The 26,444-nt window shown below is 42.6% G+C and overlaps 2 protein-coding genes and 1 long non-coding RNA gene across 4 annotated transcripts; all 3 read right to left on the bottom strand.

Moving 5' to 3' along the window:
- Positions 1–2,505: 2,505 nt before the first annotated feature.
- Positions 2,506–4,507, bottom strand: LOC125007991 (uncharacterized protein K02A2.6-like). Its single transcript, XM_047584990.1, has one exon. It carries the CDS (start codon positions 4,373–4,375, stop codon positions 3,311–3,313), a length of 1,065 nt encoding a protein of 354 aa, XP_047440946.1. The 5' UTR covers positions 4,376–4,507; the 3' UTR covers positions 2,506–3,310.
- A 958-nt stretch (positions 4,508–5,465) lies between these two features.
- On the bottom strand, positions 5,466–6,249 carry LOC125007992. The gene has a single exon (XM_047584991.1). It carries the CDS (start codon positions 6,247–6,249, stop codon positions 5,467–5,469), a length of 783 nt encoding a protein of 260 aa, XP_047440947.1. The 3' UTR covers position 5,466.
- Positions 6,250–12,290: 6,041 nt separating this feature from the next.
- Positions 12,291–13,775, bottom strand: LOC125008000. 2 transcript variants are annotated; one of them, XR_007112829.1, is made up of 4 exons: positions 13,741–13,775; positions 13,519–13,656; positions 13,221–13,331; positions 12,291–12,962 (listed from the first exon to the last, which is right to left on the bottom strand). It is a non-coding gene; the product is annotated as an uncharacterized LOC125008000 (long non-coding RNA). The 2 variants fall into 2 exon arrangements; XR_007112830.1 differs by lacking the exons at positions 13,519–13,656; positions 13,741–13,775 and adding an exon at positions 13,465–13,513.
- Positions 13,776–26,444: the final 12,669 nt, after the last annotated feature.

Below are 26,444 nucleotides of genomic sequence, written 5' to 3'. Positions count from 1 at the left end.
ATCTTACACAGTCAGATGTTGTCAGTCATCAGCTTCAGATAAGAGGATGACAACTCCGGGTCTGGTGGTCGATAACATTACATTAAGAATATTTAAACCCAAAAACGTCATTTTCTTGATGTGCACATCTACAGACATATGCTGCATCCACAGGCACATTGTAATGTGAGTTTTCATACTAATTGTCTAATTGTTGCTATATGACTGAATTAAACTATTAAACCAGGGTACTAACATGGAGCCACTTTAACTATCACAGACATATTACTCCACAAACATCATTGTAACTCTAATCTTAAATATGTTCATCACAACAAGACCATGGAGGCATGACTTCCTCATTCATATTGTGGGCAGTGTAAATGCAAATTATTGTAGTCATAAAGAACAGGGCTCAGATATTACAAGTATTCTCCAATTTTGAGTAACTTCATATAACAGCCACTGTATACATATATGACCTTAAATTAAGTTGGAATGTGACCAAAAAGTTAATGTTCACAAGCGTTTTAGCAGAAGTTTGTGATGTTTTCAGAAGTTGCATGTCACCAGTATATTCTAAGGAAAGACTCACCCAACTAACAAGGGAAGTGAAACTATCTGCAAAGCTAGTAGCATATAAGCTCCCTCTGTAAATTTAAATGAATACATATACACGGTCATCAGTGACTTTATAACCAACTGCCTAGTATTGTATTTCTCCCCCTGGACTGTTCCCCTTGAAGAGTTCTACTCAGAATGCACTGTGTTCATTAAGTTTCTGTGTGTGTACAGTTAGCAGTTGAGTTAGGCTAGGCTAATGTTCACCACTGAGAGAGCCACCAGTAATTTTAGTGGCTCAGTGTTTGCCTGAACTTCCGTGCTCTCTGCTGAGGACAGAGTGTGTCTAGGCCACGCTAGAGGAAGTCGAGCAGGTTGAGACTGTGTCAACCAAAAACTGACAAAAACTGCTTTCACCATTGATCAAGGACTCTGGCAGTTCTGATAAATGCCATTTGGACTTCGCCATGCCCCTGCCATGTTCGAGAGGTTGATGGAAAGGGTCCTGGCTCACATTCCCCGACCTTCTTGGGACTTGCCTCTTACGACCGACACTTTGTATGTGACTTTGCATCCATCTCCAGCCCACAACACTGCCTGACAGACAAGGGGTGGGAGGTTGAGTGGGACAAGAACTGCAAGGACATGACTTTAACCAGTTGCACAAAACCCTGACCTCCACCCCATCCTGGTACTCCCCAGGTGCTGTTTCATGGCTGACACGGATGCCAGAGACATGGGACCTGGGGTGGTGGTGGCCTATTGCGGCCTCGCCCTGCTCTATGCGGAACGCAACTACTGCTGTTGGCAGTCATCATGGTGCTTCATCACTTCTGGCCCTACCTCTATGGCTTCTACGAACCGATCCCACTACCCTGACGTGGCCCCTCTCCTTTCATGAACCAGAGGGACAGCTGGTGAGATGGACTGAGTCCCTACAGAACTACCACTTTGATTTTAATCAGCTTTTAATCAGCTGAGCTTCTTCTTCTTACGAGAGTTATTGGTGTTCTTCTCTTCTTTCATTTCATTTTCTACAGTCACAGCTACTTTGTTATGTCACACCCATGATGGAAATAGTGAAGTGCTTCATGAACATACAAATATGGAGTAGTGGTATTTCACTAGTCCAGTGTATGTGGAGTTAAAGGCTGTGTTACGATTGTGGCATGAATGTGGTTTATGTTGGTCATTACTGATCTGGAAGCTGTGGTCTGATGCTTTTCATGTAACCACAAAGGCTCTCTTCCACAATGGTCAAAGCACAGACTCCTCTGTTTAGTCACTGAAAATCACTTCTCTGAATTAAATACTGTCCATTTGTACTGAGGTAGAGTCTTTATTTCCTTGTATTTTGTTTTTCATCAAGTTTCCTTATAATGTCAATAGTCCTGTTCCTCTCAACAGAATACAGGGTGTCTTGTTACTGATCTGCCTCAGAGGAGTGTGTGAAAACTTGATCGACCAGGGTGTTGTATCTTTGTGATGGTGAGAAGAGGAACTGATGTGAGTTTTCTCCCTCTTGAACAATGTGAAACGTCTGCCTTTACAGCCTTTATAAACCAGTAGAGGGAAACCTCTGACCTGTTCATCAGTCAGTAAAGGTACAGTGTTTGATTATAAGTGTGACTCAATTATTGGAAGAAAAAAAAAGAGAAAGAAAAGAAAAGACGAGCTGAGGAAGTTTCAGGACTTCAACCTGTCTCTTGAGAGGAGATTTCATTTTCTACTACTGACTGTGTGGGTTTTATCCAGGTGGCCTAGCTTCCTCCTACAGTTCAAATCAATGCATGTTTGGTCTTTTTATATGAGTCAAATGAATTATGAATTATGAATGAATTATTTCAGAACTATTTAAAAGTTATTATTGAAAATGTTGCACTTTGTTGAGGAGGAATTTTAGCCCTGCTTTCCTCTCCTCTCCGGGTCCGTTGATGTGAGGAATAAAGAGACGAGAGAATGACGTCCAGTACGAGTATTTATTCACAGTCTGCAGAGTGTGGAGACCACAGTACATACAAAGATATGAGTCTGGATCTCAGTTGCCTTCGCGGGGGCAGTTCTTTTCTATTCCTACAGTCTAAGGTGTTTGTCTACTCCTGATAGGCTCATCTACTTCTCCTCTTTGACACACTTTCTCTGTTAGATTGTGGTCCGGCGCGTCCTGTTCCCCCGCGAGACATCTTCAGAAAATACATGGTGACCTTTAAGTACAAGTTGTTCTCAATACAATCATATCATTCGGCCTTCCAGTGTTTTCCACTTCTGCACACAGTACATGTTCAGTGTATTCTGTTCCATTGATTATGTCCCATATTTTGCATATTGAATCACTTCTGGTAATTAAACCTGATTATTAAAGCACTCATAAGCACGCATACATTTTACTGTTCCCACAATTCCCCCTTTTGATCTCTACAAAGAGATCAACCTAAACTAAGTAAATAAAAAATTGTTATTCCCCTTTCTTATCTCTATAAAGAGATCAACACAAGCTAGCCCAGCGTATAAAATCAAACATTTAAACTGCGGACGGATTAGAAGGTTGCGTGTTCAAATCACGTCGGGGTCACCAAAGGATAAAAACACGATAATTAAGAACACAATATACGTTATCAACTGGATGTTGTTCATTGATGTCGTCCGGATCTTGATCTGACGCTTGCGTTGGTAGCTTGGCACGCTACTTGTTGGGAGGAACGCGCTAATTTCACCGTTCCTCCGTCAGGGTTCAGGTTCGACTCCTTCACCCCCTTTTGCCACCTGGGGATTATTCTGCCCCTTTTGTTGAGGTGGGCTTTGCTTCAGCACTCGCCGGTGCCTTGGTCGTTGCACACAGGTCCCTGTGTGTGTTCCTCAGCGATCGGGTGGGAGCCTGTGCAGCCGCACACTGACTCCAGTGGTACCAGGTATCGCCTTTGCCTTTCAGCCGGACTGCGTGTGATGTCCTCTCTGTCACCTGATACGGTCCAGTCCACCGAGGTTCCGTCCACTTCCTCTTGATGACTCTTAGGAGCACCCAGTCCACGTCAGGTCCAGGGCTGTCGTGTTTTTCCGCCTGCCGGTCGCCAACCTGTTTCGCATACGCTGTAACGAGACTTTGCAGTTCATGGAAATACAGCTTATGGGTTAGCTCAGACATTTCTACTGCCCCTGCTGGTAACTGAGACTGAGGTCCTGGAAATGCTCTCCCTGTCTGCAGTTCGAATGGCGTAAAACCCGTGCTTTGGTTAATGGAGCTCCTAATGGCCATGAGTGCTAGTGGTAACGCATCGAGCCAATTCATTTTGGTCTGTGCACAGATTTTTGCCAATTTGTTTTTGACTGATTGATTCATTCGTTCCACTTTTCCCTGGGATTGTGGGTGGTACACTGTACCGAACTTGTGCTGCAGACCCAGCATCTGTTCCACCTGTTGGAGGTCTTGGTTTTTAAAGTGGGTTCCGTTGTCCGACCGGATTCTCTCCGGAAACCCATGTTGCGGTATATAGTGGTTTATTAAGAACTTAATTACCGTTTTACTGTCTTCTCTTTTTGTTGGCCACGCTTCTGGCCACCCCATATAGGCATCCACGCACATGAGGAGATACCTATACCCCCTTACTGGATTGATCATGTCAGTGTAATCGATTATTATTTCTTTACCTGATCGAGTCTCCAGTGGGAAACGCCCGGGGTGTGGCTTCACTGTTGGTCTGGGATTGTACTGTACACACTGTTCACAACTTTGTATGTGTTCTTTACACATGTCTTTTAGGTATGGATGCCACCAGTGTCTCAGATTATGCATCATTTGTGTGACTCCCACATGTCCTACTCCATGTGCCTCCACCATTGCTCTTTATCTGAGGTGGTATTACTGGTCTGCCATCAGGTCCTCTCCAGAACCCTTTTGTCTCCGTACATCCTCGAGCCTTCCACAGTGTCTTTTCCTGTGGGGAGGCTTCATGTTGTGCGCTTACCACCTTTTCTGTGTTTACCTGTCCCTCATATTCTGTGTTCATCATGACGAAGTGTGGTGTATATCCTGCTGCTTGTTTGGCTGCGGCATCTGCTGCGTCATTACCTGCTTTCGTCGCGGATTCATGTTTCTCGTGTCCTTTGCATTTTATCACTGCTACTTTCTGAGGTAATAGTAATGCTTCTGCAAGTTGTCTCATTTCTGTTTCGTGTCTGATGGGCTGACTGTTAGCTGTGAGGAACCCTGCCCTGAGCCACTGTTTGAGTTCTACGTGTACTGCCCCGGCTGCATATGCAGAGTCAGTGTATATGTTTACTATCTGGTCTTTTCCCTCTTCCAGAGCTGCTATCACTGCCAGGACTTCTGCTCTTTGTGCTGATTGCTGTCCTTGGATCCTCTCTGCTCGTACTGTGTGTGTTCCTGTCTCTGTCTGTTCTACTACTGCGTAAGCTGAGACCAGTCCATCTTTGTCATGTCTGTAGCAACATCCGTCAGTGTATAAGTCACGTCCCCCTTTTATTGGTTCACTTAATAAGTCAGGTCGTACTTTTTCGTCTCGGTGCACTCTTTCGGTGCACTGGTGTGGTTCTCCGTTGCTCATCTGTTCTGCCATGTGAACGTGAGATTTGGGGCTTCTAAGATTTTTCTCAATCTGCGTTGTCTTAATGCCGTTAGTGTGAATGTGTGCGAGTTCACGTATGCTACCACGCTGTGTGTTGTTAGCACGTTAAGTTGGTGTTCCATCACTATGTGTGCTGTCTTTTGAATGAGTTTTGCTACTCCAGCCACGTGTTGTGTGCATGCTGGGTGTCGTTTTTCCATTGCATCCAACATTACGCTTACATAAGTCAGTATTACCCTCTCTCCCCCTTTTCTCTGGTACAGAACGCCATTAGTGCATAGTTCTGAACCAGAGATCCAAGATGACTGAGATGGTTCTAATACCCCCTTTTGTAGTAGCCCGTCTATAGTGTCTTGTATGCCGTCTTCCGCCTGCTGTTTGTGGGGATATTGTCGTAACCAGATTGGATAATCGCAGTCGAGGCAGAATACTGCACCTGAGGGACGGACGTTTGCGCCCAGTCCGTCTGTTGTAAAGAACGTTTTACAATGCTACCGAGCTCTTTAGCCTCATGTTCTGGATGTAACGCTAGGGAAATGTGTGGTGCCGCTTCGTCCGCCATTTTATACCAGATTAGTTGTTCTGTGGTGAGGTTAACTCCGGCGGCTACGCCTTCTGGAGCAACGTATATGTTTTGGGAGTGGACTGTCCACTCTTTATCTTCTAATTGTTCCTGGAATTGTTCCTGATACCACTCACATTGTGTTCGATCGTAAAACAACGTTACGTGTGGAGGGTCGGGAGGAGACAGGAGCGGCTGGAGCTGTGATATCCAGGGCCTCCACGCGAGGTAGGCCGAGAGAATGCCCCCCCTCTTCGTGGTCTCAGGTCTCAGTAAGCCCCAATAGATGTCGGCCATGGGATCAACGACCGGTTGTATGAGATATTGTCCATGGTCCGAGACCTGTTGACCGCATGGCAGACGGGCTCCGTCTGGTAGATGGACTTGGAGGCCGTCAGCTGAACACAGGATTGTCGCCACGAGTTTAATGAGCAGATCCCTGCCCAGTAGGTTAGTTGGAACAGCTGGGGAGAACACGAACGGGTGTTGTAGAACCTGGGTGCCCAATTTTGTGCGTAATGGTTTGGTGAATGGCAGAGTTGTCTTTTCCCCAGAGAACCCCATTAGTGTGTTGTCGGGGTCACTCTGTGGGGTGTGTCACTCGTATTGGGGATAGTCACAGTCGTCACCCCAGGCTGGAAATTGGGTCACTCCCCCTGGCGGTGCGCTGGCGGCCCCTGGTGGCGCAGGTGGCAGTGGTGCCGGAGGTCCGTAGCCACGGCCTCCCCCTCGAGGCGGTCTTCCACCTCCTCGGTGGTGTTGGGCATAGTGTGGGCAGTCTCTGGCCCAGTGCATCGTGTCTCCACACAGGAAGCAGGGACGAGGACCTCCGTAGCCCCTCCCGTAGTCTCCTCTGGCACCCCAGCCCCTAGTCGCCCGTCCCCTCCTTTGGTAATTACCTCTGAAGTAACCTCCTGGTGGACCAGATGGATAGAGTGGTGGCTGTGGCGCCCATGGAGGAACCGGGAACAAATCAGGAGTATTTGGTTGAGGTTCGGTAGACACCATTATCTTGGGCACGATTTTTTCTTTCTTTTTGTCATTTACTTTATTTCTAGCGTCAGCTATTTGTAATTTAATCAGCTGCGCCTACATGTCAGTTAACTCTTTGCCCTCTTTAAGTACTTGGTCTTGTGTGGCAGTGAGGTGATGGACGAGATGTTTTTCCCAGACGTGAGCGTCACACCCTTGCATGTCAGGATTGTTTTTCATCGTATTTCTAACAGATTCCGGGACCCCTTCTAGAACGGCCTGTCTAAACCACTCCCTTTGAACTGATTTCCTTCCTGGGTGACAGCCGGTGTTGCTCACCCATTGATCTTTAGCCTGCGTAAGAAACTCTCTTGGGCTCTGTTCGGGGTTCCATCTCAGTTTCGGGATTATAGCGGCGTGTGGTAGAGGATATTTGTCTCGCATGGCCTGTCCGATCGCAGTGCTTTGTCTCGTAAATGGTGCATTGTCAGGCAACCCCTTAGTGTTGGCGTCCGTCTCTATGTCACGCAGGTCACCCCCTGTCATACATCTTGCTGCAACAGCTCTAAAGTCCCCTAGAGCTAATTTCTGTCCCGCGGTCAGAGAGTCCAGTTTGTCCAACCACCTGTTGCCTCCCTCCACTACAGGGGGCAGTTTGTCGACTATAGTCTGGATGTCCCCTAAAGTAAACGGTTTGTATTTGTCAGGTTGTCCGGCCGTGCTTAGTAGGGGCATAGCCAGATGTTGATGGTCCTGTCGGTCCCTGGACTCATCCCACTTTCCTCTGTCCCTCACAGATCGTCTGCGTCCCCTGGCGTCAGCCACCCAGATTTGAGTCTTTTCCATACTGGCCCTCAGTCTCTCTGATGCCTTTTCTACTTCTCTTTCTAGTTCTGCAATCTGCTCCTCCTCCTCATCAGCCTGTGGCGTGTTCTCCCATCTGCCCTTCAATTTCCATTTAACTCCGACATCCCTAGTCTGTCCCTCATACCTGCCTTTTCCTGTAAACGCTGCTGCTCCTGTCACTGGAGGCTTACACTCCTCTCCCTCGCTCAGGTCCCACATAAGATCAGTGCTATCGCGGGGCGTTGGTCCGTTTCTATCTGGTTTTCGTACTTGGTCCTGCATCAACTCTCGCTTGCCCTGGTCCTCGAATTCTTTAGACCGCTGTATGGTGGTGTCCCTCTCTCGCTTAACCTCTTCCTCCGCTTCCCTGTATGCTCTATAGTCAATGTCACCATGTTCTCGCTGTTGTCGGTCCTGGAAAGGGTCATTTGGAATGTACTCTGTTTCAGTGTCTCTGCTGGTCACTGACTGGGGTCTTGGAGGTGTTTTGTCAGGACTGGTCGGTGTCATAGAAGGTGGAGTCTTAGTCGTGCTCACCAGTGCAGGTGCTGGGCTTGCAATTTCTCCTGTGGCTACATCGTCTATCTGCAGTGTACCTTCTGTTACGTGTAAAGTGGGGTAAATGCCGGATGTGGGTGTCTTAGGTGGGGCGTATGGAGGAGGACAAGTGTGGGTGTCTTGTGTGGTTACCAATTCTTTTGGACCTCCTTTGTCCTTTTCCTTGTCCGCCGAATGTAGGTGCGTAGTACTCTGCCACCAGACCGCGAGCTCCGTCCAGTCCCGTCGTTCCTTGTCCTGGGCCTCCGTTTCAGTTTTTATTCTGGACTTCTGCAACAGACCTGCCTGTTTTCCCTGCTCTACCAGATCTGCTACCTTAACCTCACATTCTTTTTGCTTTTCCCACAACCATTTGCCTAAAGGCCCCTTATCTTCTAAGGTTTTCCCTTTAAACCGAACCAATTGTTTCACCTTTTCTTTAGCTTCCGCTAGTTTCTTAGTTTTATCCTTCTTATCACTAACGGCTTCTCCTGCACGGAACATATTATCTATTTGTACTCCCAAGGTCACCCACGCAGAGCGCGGACGGCCCCAACCCCCGTCGTCTATTTCTCTCTCAAACTCTCCTTCCATTATGCCTGTTCTTCTCTATTAGTTCTGAGGCCAGCCGGTGAATTTATGGAATACACCCGAACCACAAGCCTTTGGAGCGACTGTTTGAGTACGATAGCCTGAGTGATATCTAGTGACTTGTTGCCACCGTTAGGTTTCCCGTCACACTGAGAGTTTGTGTTATCACCGCTAGGTTTCCGCTCTCAGTTTGTCATATCACTTCAGACACTATCTAGTGTACTCACGGCGCTCCTGACACCTCAGAACTTCTCCACCCCGTATTTCACACTTATTTTATTTGACAATCTCGTAGCGAACACACAAACACAAAGACAACACGATTAGAGCTCATACATATATATATATTACAATCCCAACCCAAGACGCACTACTCTCTTTAATTTTATTGCCAATTCTTATATGCCGACTTCTTCGTGAGGGCTAGTCCCGTTCCACAGGAATTCCACCTTATTAGTCCGCAGACTATACTACTTTAGGGGAGATACCCCAGGGCCTCAAACCCCTCCCACCTGTAATTTCAGGTATTCTAATTTAGGGGACTATAACCCCATGGACTCAAACAAACAATCTGTAATTTCAGATATTCTAATTTAGGGGACTATAACCCCATGGACTCAAACCAACAATCTGTAATTTCAGATATTCTATATGCCTAACCCAGTTAGGTCTTTTCAGGTAATTTGAGGGTCCCCACCCCTCGGGGCCCTAACCCAGCTCACTCCGTGACCCCGTCGAGCCAACGGTGGGTCCGCCACGACCGGGATAGTCGACTGTAGCCCTGCTACAATTTAAAATGCACTTACGTCTTTTAGCGCTTTTCCTTTTTTCTTTTTCTTCTTCTTCTTCAGGAACCTTGTTACTTTGTTTCACTTCACGCACGCTTTACTCGTCTGTTCGTCTTTTACTGATGGCACATTTCCGGCTTAGAGAGACTTTTACTTTAGTGTTGCCAATAATGCAGATTCGATAAACAGGTTCTGCTTTACCTTAGTTTCGAGCGCTCTGTCTCTTTTCGCCGTTGTGTGTCGATCGTTTAAACCAAATGTCCTCGCTCCGTTCTTCCTTCACTATCCCGGACGAGCCCCCAATTGTTGAGGAGGAATTTTAGCCCTGCTTTCCTCTCCTCTCCGGGTCCGTTGATGTGAGGAATAAAGAGACGAGAGAATGACGTCCAGTACGAGTATTTATTCACAGTCTGCAGAGTGTGGAGACCACAGTACATACAAAGATATGAGTCTGGATCTCAGTTGCCTTCGCGGGGGCAGTTCTTTTCTATTCCTACAGTCTAAGGTGTTTGTCTACTCCTGATAGGCTCATCTACTTCTCCTCTTTGACACACTTTCTCTGTTAGATTGTGGTCCGGCGCATCCTGCTCCCCCCGCGAGACATCTTCAGAAAATACATGGTGACCTTTAAGTACAAGTTGTTCTCAATACAATCATATCATTCGGCCTTCCAGTGTTTTCCACTTCTGCACACAGTACATGTTCAGTGTATTCTGTTCCATTGATTATGTCCCATATTTTGCATATTGAATCACTTCTGGTAATTAAACCTGATTATTAAAGCACTCATAAGCACGCATACATTTTACTGTTCCCACAACTTATAGAATCTTAGACTTTCAGTATATGAACGTTCAGTAAGTATGTTACAGTAAGACCTGTAATTGTGTTATTCACACAACAAAATCATGTTTTAGTGACTTCCGGTGGGAAAGTAGACAAGATGGCAGGCTGACCTAACACTCCCAAAATCACAGATTTTTTTCCCCAGATTCAAGTGCTTTGACGAGGTAACACGTTTATTCTACAAAGGAAGGGGACGAAACGAGCAAAGCTAAAAGGAAAATGAACTCAAGATCTGGAGAACACGATAAAGTAACCGCAGAGACGATGCTAACGCTAGCACACCTAGCCCGGTCGGACTTGCCCCGGCTGGAGCTAGCCTGCTAGCCGGCATTCACTCTGAGATTAAGGCGATGCGCCCCGACACAAAACGAGCTGCACTCATTCCGATCTACGTTGAGAGAGGACGTAAAGAAAGAGTTGGCTGATCTTCGAGATGAGATTAATCAGGACCTGGGAGATATCAGGGGGGACCTGAAAAACACAACTACGCGAATCGATGAAGCTGAACAGCGTGTGGCTGAGCTGGAGGAGCGCAACCAAGACCTCGAGGATTCACTCCGACAAACGCAGCTGAAACAAAAATCTATGCAAACAAAAATGAATGGAAATATGGAGTTCCTGAAGGAGAGGAAGAAAATAATATGATTGACTTTGTGGTCAAATTACTGAAGTAAGAACTGAGCCCCCCCAGCGAGCTCGACCTGAAAATACAACGCTGCCAGCTCTGGGTCCACGGCCACCACGGGAAGCTCCGTCACACTCCATAGTTAGCAAATTTCAGGAGTATAAAACTAAAGAAGCGATATTGTCGTCTGCCTAGAAGAAGAAGAAGGTCTTTTACAAAGACACAAGAGTTTATTTCGACCACGATTTCCCGACCAAGATAGTTAAGAAGAGAAGAGAGTATGTTGGAATAAGGAGGACGGTATGCGGTTCCAGACTCCTCCACCTGCCAAGCTCAAGGTGTTTCTGGATGACGGACCCAGGATCTACACCGACGCCAGAGAAGCTGCTGACGACCTTCGGAAAAGGAGATTCCCGATCAACCAGCATGAACCCGGCCCGGCTCCAGGACCTCGCACCACAGCGTGGGAGAGGGTCGGAGACAAGCGTCGTCGGTGAGCAATTCCAACACCACAGACTATCTTTGCCTAGACTCAGCACCCGTGACTATTTTTTCCTGATGCCGATCAATGTGACAGCTTATTTACTGATGCTATTCAGTGTGACATTTTTTTATTTCCTGAGGCCGTTCATTGTGAAAAGTTTTTTTTAATGATGCCTTTTGGTCCGATAACTATTTTTCATGTGACTGTTTGGTGCGAGTGTGACAGGTTTTGCTGATACCTTATACCTTTTCATCTGAGATCTGACGCTGAAGCCTGATCCTGAGGATGTCCTAAAATGTACACCGTGCACGAGAAGACGGAGGAAAAGTTATCTCGTTATCACGAGAAAACGGGGGAATTATCTTGTTACCACGGGAAAACCATTGACTGTAAATACTGGGGAAAACGGACTGAATAAAATGTATGTATGTATGACCCTTTAGGGCTTCCGTACCAAAGTGATCAGAGCCGTAGTTGGAGAGAGTCTGGCCAACTCGACAGAGAAGATCTTTTGTCTCCCTCTTCTGGCAGCTAGAGGAATCAAACAAAATGTTCACAATATATCTACATATCTGCGTTAATCCATTGACTTTTCCCAGTAGGTGTGTTTTCTATCCACAGGGGTTTACTGAACACAACTATCCACAGACACAGTAAGGAATTTTCTTTGTTTTTCCATTTTCTTTTAATGGTTTGAAGGATTTTGAAATTATTCAGATCATAGAAATGTCAAAATGCAGTTCATCCTTTATGAGTTAAAAAGAACAGATGTTAAGCCAGTAAATATATTTATATCAATGTAAAATTACACACACACACACACACACACACACACACACACACACTATATATATATATATATATATATATATATATATATATATATAATTATTATTATTTTTTTTTTTTACAAAGTTACTCTTTCAAAAACAAACATAAGTTAATCTGTACAAAAGGCAAAACCTTGCGTGTTTCCTGGCTTACAGTCAAATACCACAGGTGACCTGAAATTATTAACATAAATCAGAACATGGATTACCGAAAAAAAAAAAAACTTTATTCCAGAGTTTCCATAAAAAATGCAGAAACTTCTCAGCTGCTAAGCTACAAACAGGATCTATGTGGAACGATAACAGGAGCAAATCAGCCTCAGGTGATGAAGGATGCATGCAAACGCTGTATGTGGAGAGGCAACAAAAGGAACTAACTGTGACTAAACTGAAGAAGGAAACCCACAAAACATACATCTCCCTCCCTGACTGACTGTCATTTTGCAGTGCATAAATACATGTCTGGTCTCTTTATATGGTGGAGGCGTCTGTCTGTCTTTCATTTTATTTTCTTATCAGCAGTAATATTAAGTGCCTTCAACATTTCCATCTTTCTTTTTTTCTAAGCAAGACTTTAAATCATCTGTCTTCACGGACCTTTGCATACACACAATCATCTTCTATTGGTTCAATCTTCCGGGGTCGTGACTTGACTTGACCGTACTCCACCTCCACATTTGGCCTTTGCTCAGCTTGCTTCCTCTGCTGTTGCACGATACTAACATCAGCGTAGGTTAATTCCTGGTCATTTTCTTCCTCTGTAGAGCAACAGGAAGGAAAGACACAAAGATCATGAACTCATTAATAATTAAAGAACAAGTTTTACAGTTTGGGAAAAACATTTATTTGCATTATTGAAGAGATTTAGACAAAATGTTTATGTATGTCTACGTCTGCAGTAGCAACAGCCAAGTTAACTGTTTGCTCCTGTTTCCAGTTTGTGTGTTAAATATCTTTTTAAAATGTAATTACAACAAATGGTATAACTGTGACTCCAGTGAAGTTTAGTTTTGTACCTTTAGGTTTGTTGTTTCTTTGCTTTTTCTTCAGAGCCCAGATGACTGATAAGACCACAACCAAGACAATGACCAGGGCTGAGGATACACCAGCTATTAGTGGCAAATAGGCTGTTGGAAGATAAAAGACACAAGAAAGATGGACTTTAAGTTAGAGAACAATACATGTCTTTTTAGGAAGACAAACAAAGATAGAAAGAGAAAAAAAATGGCAATGAAACCACAACAGTAGAGTTGCACTAACTAATGTACCACGGTTCATCACTGATGACAGTTTGATTGGAGGGTTTTTTCTTACCCAAACTAGTGGGAGGGGCAGTAGTTGGGGCAGTGGTGGGGGCAGTAGTTGGGTTAATACACAGTGTGTTATTGGCTTCAAACACCCACTCTGATATGTGTGTCCCATTAGGTAAGGTGCAGTTGATGAATATGAAGCCTATGAACAAACAAAGATCATTTATGACTGATGTTATGACACCAACATGATTACCAAGTTATTTCTCATCATGTTGTCACTCACCACAGGTAGAGACACTATTGATGTGATTCCTGACTGAACAGACCAGATGTCCTGAGACGTCTTGTTTCAGAGTGATGACGTTAGTCTCATTATTTCCAGGGAGGAGCTCAGCGTCTGTCACTGAGTGTCCATCCAGAGTCCAGCTGTACTGAGGACTGTCCCCTCCATCAGAGGAGCAGGACACCCTCTTCTCTCCATGGGACAGACACTCAGAGACCAGATGGACAGAGGACACCGGAGCTGAGAGAAACACACACAGATGACTTTTGATAACAAGGTAATTATCTCTTAATAAATAAATACAGAAACATGCAGAATATAAAGTATATTATTTAGACTCTGACTGTAACAGTAATGAAGGAGGATTCAGTTCAGGACTGTTATATTTGTTTTCACTAGTGAACCTAAAAACTGGTAAGTGAATGTAAGATATCTTTGTTTGTACACAAATCAATACAATTTGACATTTAGATCTGTCAATATGACTTAATTTCTCTGGAGTAGAAAAAAATATTTTACCTTCAATAAACAACTGTAGAGTCTGTTCTTGTAATTCTTTTCCATTTGAGTCAAAGCTTCTCAGATCATATTGACCACTGTCATCCCTGCTCAGGTCATTGATCCTAAATGTTCCATCACTGGGATTAAAGACAGATCTGTCTTTGATCACATTAGTTATGATCATTTTGTTTCTCCATCTTAATATTACTGATGATCCCTTTTTCACATCACATCTAAATATTTCTGAGGCGTTGTCCATCAGTCTGATGACCACAGTTCCTCCCAAAGCTCCATAACACTGAGCTCCACTCTGTCTGCCATCACAGTAAGTTTCACCACCTGTGAATTAAAACATTGAGAGTATTTCATTTCTACCACTATGAAGCATAATTGTTGCAATATTTCAGTCACATGCATTGACCTAAAACAGACTTAGTGGGTTTTTCTCTCTCAGACTAAACAATCAATCAAACATGTATTTCTGCTGCTGAGCATTTCACAGGTCAGTGGCTGGAAAACTGCTGTGATTCATTTAACAACATTAATCTGTTAAACAGAGTTTTTACATTAGTTGAATCCAAACATAAATTACAGACCTGTGTGTGTCAAACTGAGTTAAACCCACCAAATTATCTGTTGGTTCATTTTATGAATAAATGTGAATAAAATTATTAATAATGTAGAATCATTTGAAGCAGTAGTGCAGCCAATAAAACTAAGAGATGTGAATATGTCACTCAGAGTGGGTAGGCAGTATGTAGCTACAAGGAAGTGTTGGAACAAGGACATATAAGGCATTATATCTGTCACTGGTTTTGTTCATCAGGTTTACTCAACAAAGTTACAGAGGCTCAAGGCCACATGAAACACAATGTAACACCAGAGTTACACAAATATAATTTATCATCCTTAGTTGGTCTCTGATACATGACTATTGTTTATTGTCCTTCCTCCAAAGTGTAAATCTCTCAGTTGTGACTTTCTCCAAACTTGAAAGAATTCACTGAGACCATGTCTGTGTCACAACCCCAAAGACACAAAGCATCAATCTTAATCTTTTCTCTGTAGATATTTTGGGAGACAAGCTGTCTTCACTTTGTGGAAAGTTACAAACTAAAGCCGTGTGTATAAAAGACTATCATGTCATCTTCATTGTCCTCAATCAAACTGTTTGATAAACGTGTGAGACTTTCAAACCTCCTTTCAGAACCAGTTAACAAGAAGTTTAACATTTCACTCATCCACTAAACCATCTTTAGAAACCTGAATAAAGTACCACGTCAATATCTCACCATGAGAGACTCCAAGTATCATCAGCATCAGTCCAACCACAGCTTCCATGTCTCCTCTCTCTTCACACTCTGTTCAGTCACTCAGCAGCTTTCAAACTTTATCTAATTCCTCCCAAAGTCAAACCTATGTACCCTGCTCTCAACAGAAAGCAGTGTGTTGTGGTAGTGATCAGCCTCAGAGGAGAGAGTGTGAAATGTGCACAACGTTGTTTCTAACTTCTCGTAATATGAAGAAAAAAGAAAGGGAAGCAGTATCAACTTTCTTCCTTTTTTAGCCTCAGTTCAACAAGTGTGTTTTTCTGTGTGATGGACTAAATGAAACATCCTCCTTCTGAGACTGACAGCTGATATTTCTAAGACACCATCATGAAGGTGTATCAAACTAGAAACATTTTAAAATGTCTCCTATTACTGATCAACCTTTTAAATCCTGTATGTGGAGAATCAAAACAAATGTATTGCTCATTTTTTTATTTTAAGTGCAGTCATGTGTCTATTGTCTCATCTGTGTCAAACATAAATCTAGTAACACAACAGCAGCACTGCCACAACATCTCTGAAGATCATGATGTTGACATTTTGGTGACATGATCTGATGTGTGTAAATTCATGTACAGTGTTAATTACTGAGTTCATAGTCAAAGAGGAACATGATTTAGTCCAGTCCAACCCAACACTAACTATGAACTCAGTGATAAAACTCAGATGTGACAGTGTGGAAAACATGAGCATTACAGTAAAGTGGAATTTGACAAGAACAGAAAACACTGGAACAACCCTTGCTGTTGTCTCACTAATGTTCTCTATAAATATGGTTATGAACGTTAAAACACCACATTACAGGTGTTAAATAAAATAAATATAGGAAGACCTTCCATTTCCTTATAATGTCGTTAGTCCTGTTGCTCTCAACAGAACACAGGGTGTGTTGTTAATGATCCGCCTCACAGTGTGAAAGAGTGTGTGAAAACTTGACCGAGCAGGGTGTTGAATGTTTGTGATGCTGAGAAGAGGAACTGATGTGTTTTCTACCCCTTTTAGCCTCCAGTACAACAAGTGGGCCTTCATGTGTGATGGACTGAGTGGAAGAGAAGGAAATATCCCTCATTGTGACACTGACAGCTACATTTCTAAGACATCAGCATTCATCCTACTCTGAACAGTCTGAAACGTCTCCTTTTACTGATCATCTTCACAAGAAGAGGTTTTACAAACACTGAACACAGAGAGGCAACAACAAGGAAGTGAACATAACTTAACTCACCAAAAAAAGAAAGCTGTCTTGTATTTTTATTGAATGAAAACAAATGAGGGGTAAACCTAAAGAGAGGGAACTGCAATGCTGAAAACAAAGACAACGCAGATTAATGATGAGGAAAATTACTTTATCTGCAAAATACTTTAAAATGTCGGCTACAACGACACTAAAATGTCCATAACTATAACAAAACTAAACAAATCAGCCGACTGAGGACTCAGGTGGTGGCAGTCTACTGGGTATGTGCCCCTTCCCACCAACCTGGGTGCTACACTACAAAAGAATCACTACAAAACTTACAGTAACTGCGTTCCAGTGCCGACATGCATGCGACAGGAGTGGGGTTCTCACCACAGTGGCTATCCTCCCCCCTGATGACACCTGGGCCACGCTGAAAATCAAACAAACAGAACCAGAAGCAACTGCCTGAAACAAAAGGAGCAAAAACAGGGTCAACACAACCAACAAGCCAACTGACAATATCTCAAGCAGAAAGATAGTTAGACTAAACAAACTTGGAGCAAAGAAACAAATCAGAACACACGCACAAAAAAGATATAAGCAAAGATGACAAAAATCAGAAGAAAGCACTGAAACCAAACTAGAGACTAAGGTCTAAACAGGGGAAAGGCTGCTCCAAAAACAAGAAATAGACCAGAAAGAACGATGGAAAAAAAGCAAAACAGAAGAAGAGTCAGGGGCTACCACCAGGGACCAGCAAGAGAGAGGCCAAACTTCTTCTTCGTCCGGTGAGAAGACAACGAGAGGAAGAGGGAGCGAGTGGGAAAGTTTTTTCCAAACCTTTTCTGTATCTGTAACCTTTGTAGTTTTTTGGGTGGGTGAGGTGATCGGTCACGGGTACGTGAAATCTGCTGAACGAATGAATGGGTCGGTTGATTTGTTTGTGGAGAAGGTGGCACAGGCTCACCTGTTAGTGGACGAGGGGGTGTCGGTGAACGGGGGATTTATGCAGGTTATGCCGCTGACTCAGGTGTCCACCTAAATAACTTTGTCCAATGTCCCCACTTTTATCTTTGATGAGTTTCTGCGGCGAGAGCTGTCAAGGCTCGGGTGGTGTCCCCTGTTAAGAATGTCATGGCTGGATGTAAGTCTGCGCCACTTATACATGTTGTCTTGAGACATCTGTTTATGGTGCTTGACAACCCCAGACAGGAACTTAACATCCACTTTAGTGTCTGTGTGGCGGACTATGACTACATGTTGTTCATAACATCTGCTAACATGAAATGTTTCGGTTGTGGTGACGAGGGACATCTCATCAAGGACTGCCTGGGCCGAGCCGCTCCGGCTCCAGGTCAGGAGATCAGCCCCTGCGGACGTTAAAACTTAAATGGTCTGGTTTTACCTGGTTTTTGTTGTGGAAATATGAAGTAGGTGGAAATGACTCAGAAGACTCAGATGACTTGTTTTGAAATAAGGTTTACTGATCAGTCAGAGTCCAGCTAACCTTGTAGACCCTGTTTTGTCTATGGAAGGAACACAAACAAGACTAGGTCAAAGAGACCTGTTTAACATTTACCTAGGGAGGAGGGGGGCCAGGGCCTTGTCCACCTGGTCAGTAGGATGACCACTTTCAGGGTGCAGTGTGCTCTGAGGTATCTGATTGGATCTCCTGAGCTTGTGTGGAGGGACGTGGTTAATTACATTTTTGTGCATGTAGGAAGCTTGGGCCTGGGTGCTGCTCTGTTTTCAACAGATGTTTAGAGTTTTAAAGTTACAAGGGTTGTCACAGTTTTTTAAATCCTGAGCACTATTCAAATGGGAACCGTCACAGTCCTCAGCCTCTCTACACTGTCACAGTACTGTCACAGCACTGTGGTGCTAAACTGGATGTGTGATGCAACACCGCACCAGAACTGAAGGGGGCGCTGTTTGACACAGACACAGCGATCCTCAAACGGTTGGTGGATGCGGCAGGACCAGACCTCTCTGATGTCCAGTTCTCTGCTGGGGCTGCAGTCTGCCAGGCTGGTCCAGAGGACCCTGGAGCTGTGGAGGCAGAAGCTGTCCCCAGCGGAGAGGAGACCACTGCAGGACTACGCTGAAGGACGGCTGCAGCCAGACCCCATGGACCCCTTTCCTGACCTCAGCCTCACCCCGCACTGGCTGACTGCAGTGGTCCAACAGAAAGAGTCTATATAAGTGTTGTGTAAAGACCATCAACAGGCAGAAACTGTCCAGTACAAAGAACGAGAAGAACTCACACAACAGACAAGTTACAAGACAGACCACATCTAGACCCTGTGACCATATGGAAACACAATGTTAGAGCAGGACTGAAACTGGAGTTTAGCTTCCACAAGGCCCCAGGAAACCTGGACAGATTTCTACAGCTGTGGGGAATCGACAATGTCTTATGTTGAGTTGCCAAGGGATATTTTGTTCTTAATATTGTAAATAAAGTCTTTTTAAAAAAATCTAAATCTTCTTCTTCTTGTTTATTGGCGGTTGGTGAACAACGTACAGGTGCATTACTGCCACCTTCTGAAAAGGAGTGTAGATCGAAATGACCTACCCACAGACCCTCATAACAATGAAACTAAATAAAAATAAACAATAATAACAAGAGAAATGGAATTAGATGGAAATAAGTGAACATTTATTAGCACTAGTGAAATAAATAAAGACCCTTCTGGCTATATTCTCCTGTTTAGCTTCGTCTTTTCCAAGAATATGAACAAGGCTCTGTAATCTACATGCCCTGAATTCAATTTCAATATTTCTTTAATTTCAAGCTTGATGTTTTTCTTTCAGTCTACATTTGAGAATTTGTCTTTCCTGTATATTTTGTGGACAGTGTATGATGACATGAACAGTTTTCTCTGCATTGCAATGATGACACAACCCTGTGGCATGCTTACCTATTATTTTCAGTGTGCTATTTAGGCCTGTGTGCCCAAACCTGTGTATACTGTAGAAGTGTCTGCACTTGTTTCCTGTGTTCTGTTCCTCCTGTTATGATTTATGTCTGTCTTTTATTTTGTGAATCATGTTTTGTGTTTCCTGTTTTATTTTGTTAAGTTCTGGATTTCCTGTCTTGCGCCACCTTGTCCCTTGATTGTTCATTGGTTTCACCTGGTTGATCATCCTCATGGGTCTCACCTGTGTCTTGTCCTCCCTCAGTCCTCATGTGTATTTATAGCCCTGCCTTCCCTTTGTTCCTTGTCGCGTTGTTTATGTTACTTCCTAATGTCTCCACGCCATGTTCCTTGTCCCCATGCCATGATTCTTTTGATTTTCGTATTTTGGATTCACCTGCCTCAACGCAACGCTTTTTGTTAATTATTAAAAATAACCTGTTTCTCTGGATTCCCTGCCTCGTCCTTACTGTCCTGCATCTGGGTCCTCACCTCAACATCCCGTTCCCTGTGACCTCCTGCCATTTCTTCACCATCTCTACTTTTATCATACTTTTGATAAGTCCAACGTGATTTTCTCCACATCTCCTCCACTGCTTATCCATTAGAATCCTCTTGTGCATCCCATATTGTATTATCTATGTATAATCTCTACACCAGATGATAATTTCCTTTCTCTAATTTCCTGCAATGATTATAGAAGCTTATTACATTAAAACATTTTCCCTTGTTCCATACCACAAAAACCACTAACTCCAGTTCTTGTATTGTCGCTAACTCCCATTCCTTATTGAATATTGCACACCCTCCTCCATTTCCATTGTTTTCATCTTTGCGTATTCTATCATATCCTTTAATAACAAAATGTTTCCTGTATGCATACGATCCACTGTAGGATTAACATTATAGGATAATGGCTCTGAAAACCCTTCTCCTTGATTAAGATCTGTGTACATTTGTTTTCCCATCATAAGTCCTTCATGTTCAGGAACTTTGCTGCAGCCTTAACTATTATTTAGATTGTTTTCTGTTGTGGTTTTTGCTCTGAGCACTTTATGACATATGCAAGGAACAGAACTAAATTATCTACGGATAATCCTTTATTGTCTCTAATCACTTGACCTGTAAACTTGTTTCAGGAATATTTTGGTTGACTTCTCTTCTTTCCACATTTTTTCCGCTTGTGTATATGAAACTTTCCTCTCGGATCTCACCTGTTGAATATGCACTGCTTGCTTTCTGACTGAGCATCCACCATGAGCTGCAGTATGATTCCCTCCACAGTTACAGCATTTCACTGTGTCCTTCCTGCTACACTCTTCATCTCTGCATCTTTGTGTCCCTTAACAAACATTAGTGATGTGGCCATATCTTTGACATTAAAAGCATCTGACTGGGGGAAGAACATACGCTCACACAGTAAAGCTCATTAAATCACAGGCGGTTTAATAAAATAGAACCTCAACAAAATGTGTCTTCAATCTAAATTTTAATGATAAAAACAAGAGAATTTGTGAAAAATTAATTCAAGAGAGAAATTTCACTGTAAACAATATATTCACAGCCATACAGAAACATAACTACTCACAGCAGGTTATAATGTGACACTAAGTGTTGGTTTCAACCATCATGACAGAGTTCTCTGGAGGTTCCAGTGTTTGTGGGACAGCTGAGCCTTTATCTTTTCCTTGTCTCTTTTTCTTCCCGGCAAAACAGACGACAATCCCAATTAACAAGAGAATTTTAACAGCTGCTTTCAACACATACATGACGGATGTGTGATCTGTTCAGAGACACAGATGTTACATGTCAGGGTGAAGCTGTGACAGGAGAGTTTTCATTCTATTTACTTAGTAAAGTTTCACTTACTAATGTACCACCGTTCATCTCTGGTTAAAGTTTGATTGGAGGCTTTGTTTGACACTATGGTAGTCTTCTTACCCAAACTAGTGGGAGGGGCAGTAGTTGGGTTAATACACAGTATGTTATTGGCTTCAAACACCCACTCTGATATGTGTGTCCCATTAGGTAAGGTGCAGTTGATGAATATGAAGCCTATGAACAAACAAAGATCATTTATGACTGATGTTATGACACCAACATGATGACCAAGTTATTTCTCATCATGTTGTCACTCACCACAGGTAGAGATCCTCTCTCCTCTGGAGACACTACTGATGTGATTCCTGACTGAACAGACCAGATGTCCTGAGACGTCTTGTTTCAGAGTGATGACGTTAGTCTCATTATTTCCAGGGAGGAGCTCAGCGTCTGTCACTGAGTGTCCATCCAGAGTCCAGCTGTACTGAGGACTGTCCCCTCCATCAGAGGAGCAGGACACCCTCTTCTCTCCATGGGACAGACACTCAGAGACCAGATGGACAGAGGACACCGGAGCTGAGAGAAACACACACAGATGACTTTTGATAACAAGGTAATTATCTCTTAATAAAAAAATACAGAAACATGCAGAATATAAAGTATATTATTTAGACTCTGACTGTAACAGTAATGAAGGAGGATTCAGTTCAGGACTGTTATATTTGTTTTCACTAGTGAACCTAAAAACTGGTAAGTGAGTGTAAGATATCTTTGTTTGTACACAAATCAATGCAATTTGACATTTACATCTGTCAATATGACTTAATTTCTCAGGAGTAGACAGACAAAAGTATTTTACCTTCAATAAACAACTGTAGAGTCTGTTTTTGTAATTCTTTTCCATTTGAGTCCATGATTCTCAGATCATATTGACCACTGTCATTCCTGCTCAGGTCATTGATCCTAAATGTTCCATCACTGGGATTAAAGACAGATCTGCCTTCTATCATATTAGTTACAATCATTTTGTTTCTCCATCTTAATATTACTGATGATCCCTTTTTCACATCACATCTATATATCTCTGAGGCGTTGTCCATCAGTCTGATGACCACAGTTCCTCCCAAAGCTCCATAACACTGAGCTCCACTCTGTCTGCCATCACAGTAAGTTTCTCCACCTGTGAATTAAAACATTGAGAGTATTTCATTTCTACCACTATGAAGCATAATTGTTGCAATATTTCAGTCACATGCATTGACCTAAAACAGACTTAGTGGGTTTTTCTCTCTCAGACTAAACAATCAAACATGTATTTCTGCTGCTGAGCATTTCACAGGTCAGTGGCTGGAAAACTGCTGTGATTCATTTAACAACATTAATCTGTTAAACAGAGTTTTTACATTAGTTGAATTCATCCAGTAATTACAGACCTGTGTGTGTCAAACTGAGTTAAACCCACCAAATTATATGTTCAAGCTGTCTTCACTTTGTGCAGAGTTACAAACTAAAGCCGTGTGTATAAAAGACTATCATGTCATCTTCATTGTCCTCAATCAAACTGTTTGATAAACGTGTGAGACTTTCAAACCTCCTTTCAGAACCAGTTAACAAGAAGTTTAACATTTCACTCATCCACTAAACCATCTTTAGAAACCTGAATAAAGTACCACGTCAATATCTCACCATGAGAGACTCCAAGTATCATCAGCATCAGTCCAACCACAGCTTCCATGTCTCCTCTCTCTTCACACTCTGTTCAGTCACTCAGCAGCTTTCAAACTTTATCTAATTCCTCCCAAAGTCAAACCTATGTACCCTGCTCTCAACAGAAAGCAGTGTGTTGTGGTAGTGATCAGCCTCAGAGGAGAGAGTGTGAAATGTGCACAACGTTGTTTCTAACTTCTCGTTATATGAAGAAAAAAGAAAGGGAAGCAGTATCAACTTTGTTCCTTTTTTAGCCTCAGTTCAACAAGTGTGTTTTTCTGTGTGATGGACTAAATGAAACATCCTCCTTCTGAGACTGACAGCTGATATTTCTAAGACACCATCATGAAGGTGTATCAAACTAGAAACATTTTAAAATGTCTCCTATTAATGATCAACCTTTTAAATCCTGTATGCGGAGAATCAAAACAAACTTATTGCTCAGTTTCTAATTTTAACTACTGTCATGTGTCTGTTGTCTCATCTGTGTCAAACATAAATCTAGTAACACAACAGCAGCACTGCCACAACATCTCTGAAGATCATGATGTGACATTTTGGTGACATGATCTGATGTGTGTAAATTCATGTACAGTGTTAATTACTGAGTTCATAGTCAAAGAGGAACATGATGCAGTCCAGTTCAACCCAACACTAACTATGAGCTCAGTGATAAAACTCAGATGTGACAGTGTGGAAAACACGAGTATTACAGTAAAGTGGACTTTGACAAGAACAGAAAACACCGGAACAACCCTTGCTGTTGTCTCACTAATGTTCTCTGTGAATATGGTTATGAACCTTAAAAACACCACATTACAGCTGTAAAAAAAATATATATATTTCCTTATTATGACGTTAGTCGCTCTCAACAGAATACAGGGTGTCTTGTTAATGATCCGCCTCAGAGGAGTGTGTGAAAACTTGACTGAGCAGGGCGTTGTATCTTTGTGATGCTGAGAAGAGGAACTAATGTGAGTTTTCTACCTCTTTTAGCCTTCAGTACAACAAGTGGGCCTTCATGTGTGATGGACTGAGTGAAAGAGAGGGAAATATCCCTCGTTATGACACTGACAGCTAACATTTCTAAGACATCAGCATACATCCTACACTGAAACGTCTCCTTTTACTGATCATCTTCTCAAGAAGAGGTTTTACAAACACTGAACACAGAGAGGCAACAACAAGGAAGTGAACATAACTTAACTCACCAAAAAAAGAAACCTCACAGTATTTTCAACATCCAAAGAACCTGACACCACTAACAACATGGTTGATAAGACAGATAGTAAGCAAATTTCCACTCATAATGTAATAATGGCTAATATTGCGAGAAAAGCGCTGCATTATCCTCATTTTCATGTTTGTCGTTCCTGCAGTGGTGGAATTAAATCCTTTCACCTCTGTCTCTCTCTCTGTCTGTCAGCAGGATCACACAACATGTAGTGGAGCAATAGCCAACTACCTCAGCCTCCAGTACATATACATAACAAGGGAGAGAAGCCTAATTGGTCAAAATTAGACACACTGACAGCAAAAAAACACTAGGGGAAGAGATCTGTGTTTGACTCTGATGTGTATACAGGTGGCGCGACAGTAACCAATTCAAAAGCCATCAGGAGAAGAGGGTTAATCAAGGAAGGAGGGAGACTGCAGTTCATTTAGCTAAAAAGAGCATTTTCCTTGTTAACTGTTGCTACAATAAATGCAGGACACTATAGTAAGTGAACACTCTTTCCTTCCACGAGACCTGAAGAAGACCTTCCAGTTGCTGTTATTTTATTGTTGGTCTTAATGCTAATTTAATAAAATCTTTTAAGCGTTGTTTTCCTACTACTTACATGAAATACATGACAGCAGCCTGTCAGGCCCGTGTGTAAACACATCCTGTCACGACACCCAAGTAAAAAATCCAAATAAATTTAACTAAACAACATGCACAAATAATACATGAGCATAAATTACAACTGCCAAAAAAAGTCAAGTCCAAGGGACTCGGCTTGAAAATGACTGTGTCCATTTGCAGCTGGTGGTGAAATTTGGTGGGTGAGCTAACAAATGTATGGAGCCCTCGAGCGACATGAGGGAAACAAAGAAATAATAAGAACTATCTAGTGCTCACGAGAAACTATCTTGTCTAGTGTTTTATATTATCATGCTTAAATGACCAGAACACACATACAGTATAACAAAATAATCACGATTACAACAGTGCGCTCTCGCATTAAACTGTAACACTGACTCCTGCCTGACACCTTCCCTCATTTCAGCCAGTTGAGCATTTTTGAAAAAAATTAATGACTTAAGAGGCCAGAAGGTGCACATATACAGAAGAAGATAATTGCCAGTTCGCACGGGACTAGTTTTATATGGGACCTCTAGTAATTTTCAATGATGTTGGAGGTTGCAGATTACCATATTTCTGGTAACACAGATGTCCTGTGATAATACGAATCCAGTGCGAATGTCTCTGACCCATTCACCCATTTAGACAAATGAAATAGTTAAATTAAGCATTTAAGTGTTTATCAGAATTAAATAGTGACACGTCATTGGCAATTTCTTCCCTGGGTAAATAGTATCAAAAAATATATTTTGTGCTGATTAACTAGTTAGTGGTGATAAACCCTAAACCTAGAGCCTTCAGGCTGAAGAAGGAGGCCTACAGGGCATGGTTGGTCTGTGTGTCTCCAGAACCAGCTCTCTCTCTATATATAAACTCTGAATAAATTAATATATTGAATGACACTTTTGAATATATTCAAAGTTTCATTCATTATATTCAGGGTTCTTTCAATATATTCAAAGATTAATTTTCTGAACGGAACCAGTAGAGGGAAACCTCTGACCTTCTAACAGGAGCCAAGATGTTTTATTCAAAGTCAAAGTAATGTTCAGCAGTCATTAAAGGTACAATGTTTGATTATAAGGGTAACTCAATAATTAAAAATTAAAAATAAAACAAATCAAGACATAAAACAAAAACAAAAGGAAGTTTCAGGACGTTTACCTGTCTCTTGAGAGGAGATTTCATTTTTTCCTACTGACTGTGTGGGTTTATCCAGGTGGCCCAGCTTCCTCCTACAGCTCAAATAAATACATGTCTGGTCTCTTTATGTGGTGGAGGCCTCTGTCTGTCTTTCATTTTATTTTCTTATCACAGTAACATTTATATTAAGAGTCTTCAACATTTTCCTCTTCTTTGTTTTCAAAGTAAATATTTAAATCATCTGTCTTTATGGACAT

Source organism: Mugil cephalus, chromosome 5 (genome assembly GCF_022458985.1).
Source record: "Mugil cephalus isolate CIBA_MC_2020 chromosome 5, CIBA_Mcephalus_1.1, whole genome shotgun sequence".
NCBI classification, from domain to species: Eukaryota; Metazoa; Chordata; class Actinopteri; order Mugiliformes; family Mugilidae; genus Mugil; species Mugil cephalus.
This window is presented reverse-complemented; position numbering and strand designations above follow the sequence as displayed.

Excerpts from the sequence above, each read along its gene's own strand:
- LOC125007992 (XM_047584991.1), bottom strand. The coding sequence starts at position 6,249 with ATGGGGTTCTCTGGGGAAAAGACAACTCTGCCATTCACCAAACCATTA.
- LOC125007991 (XM_047584990.1), bottom strand. The coding sequence starts at position 4,375 with ATGGTGGAGGCACATGGAGTAGGACATGTGGGAGTCACACAAATGATG.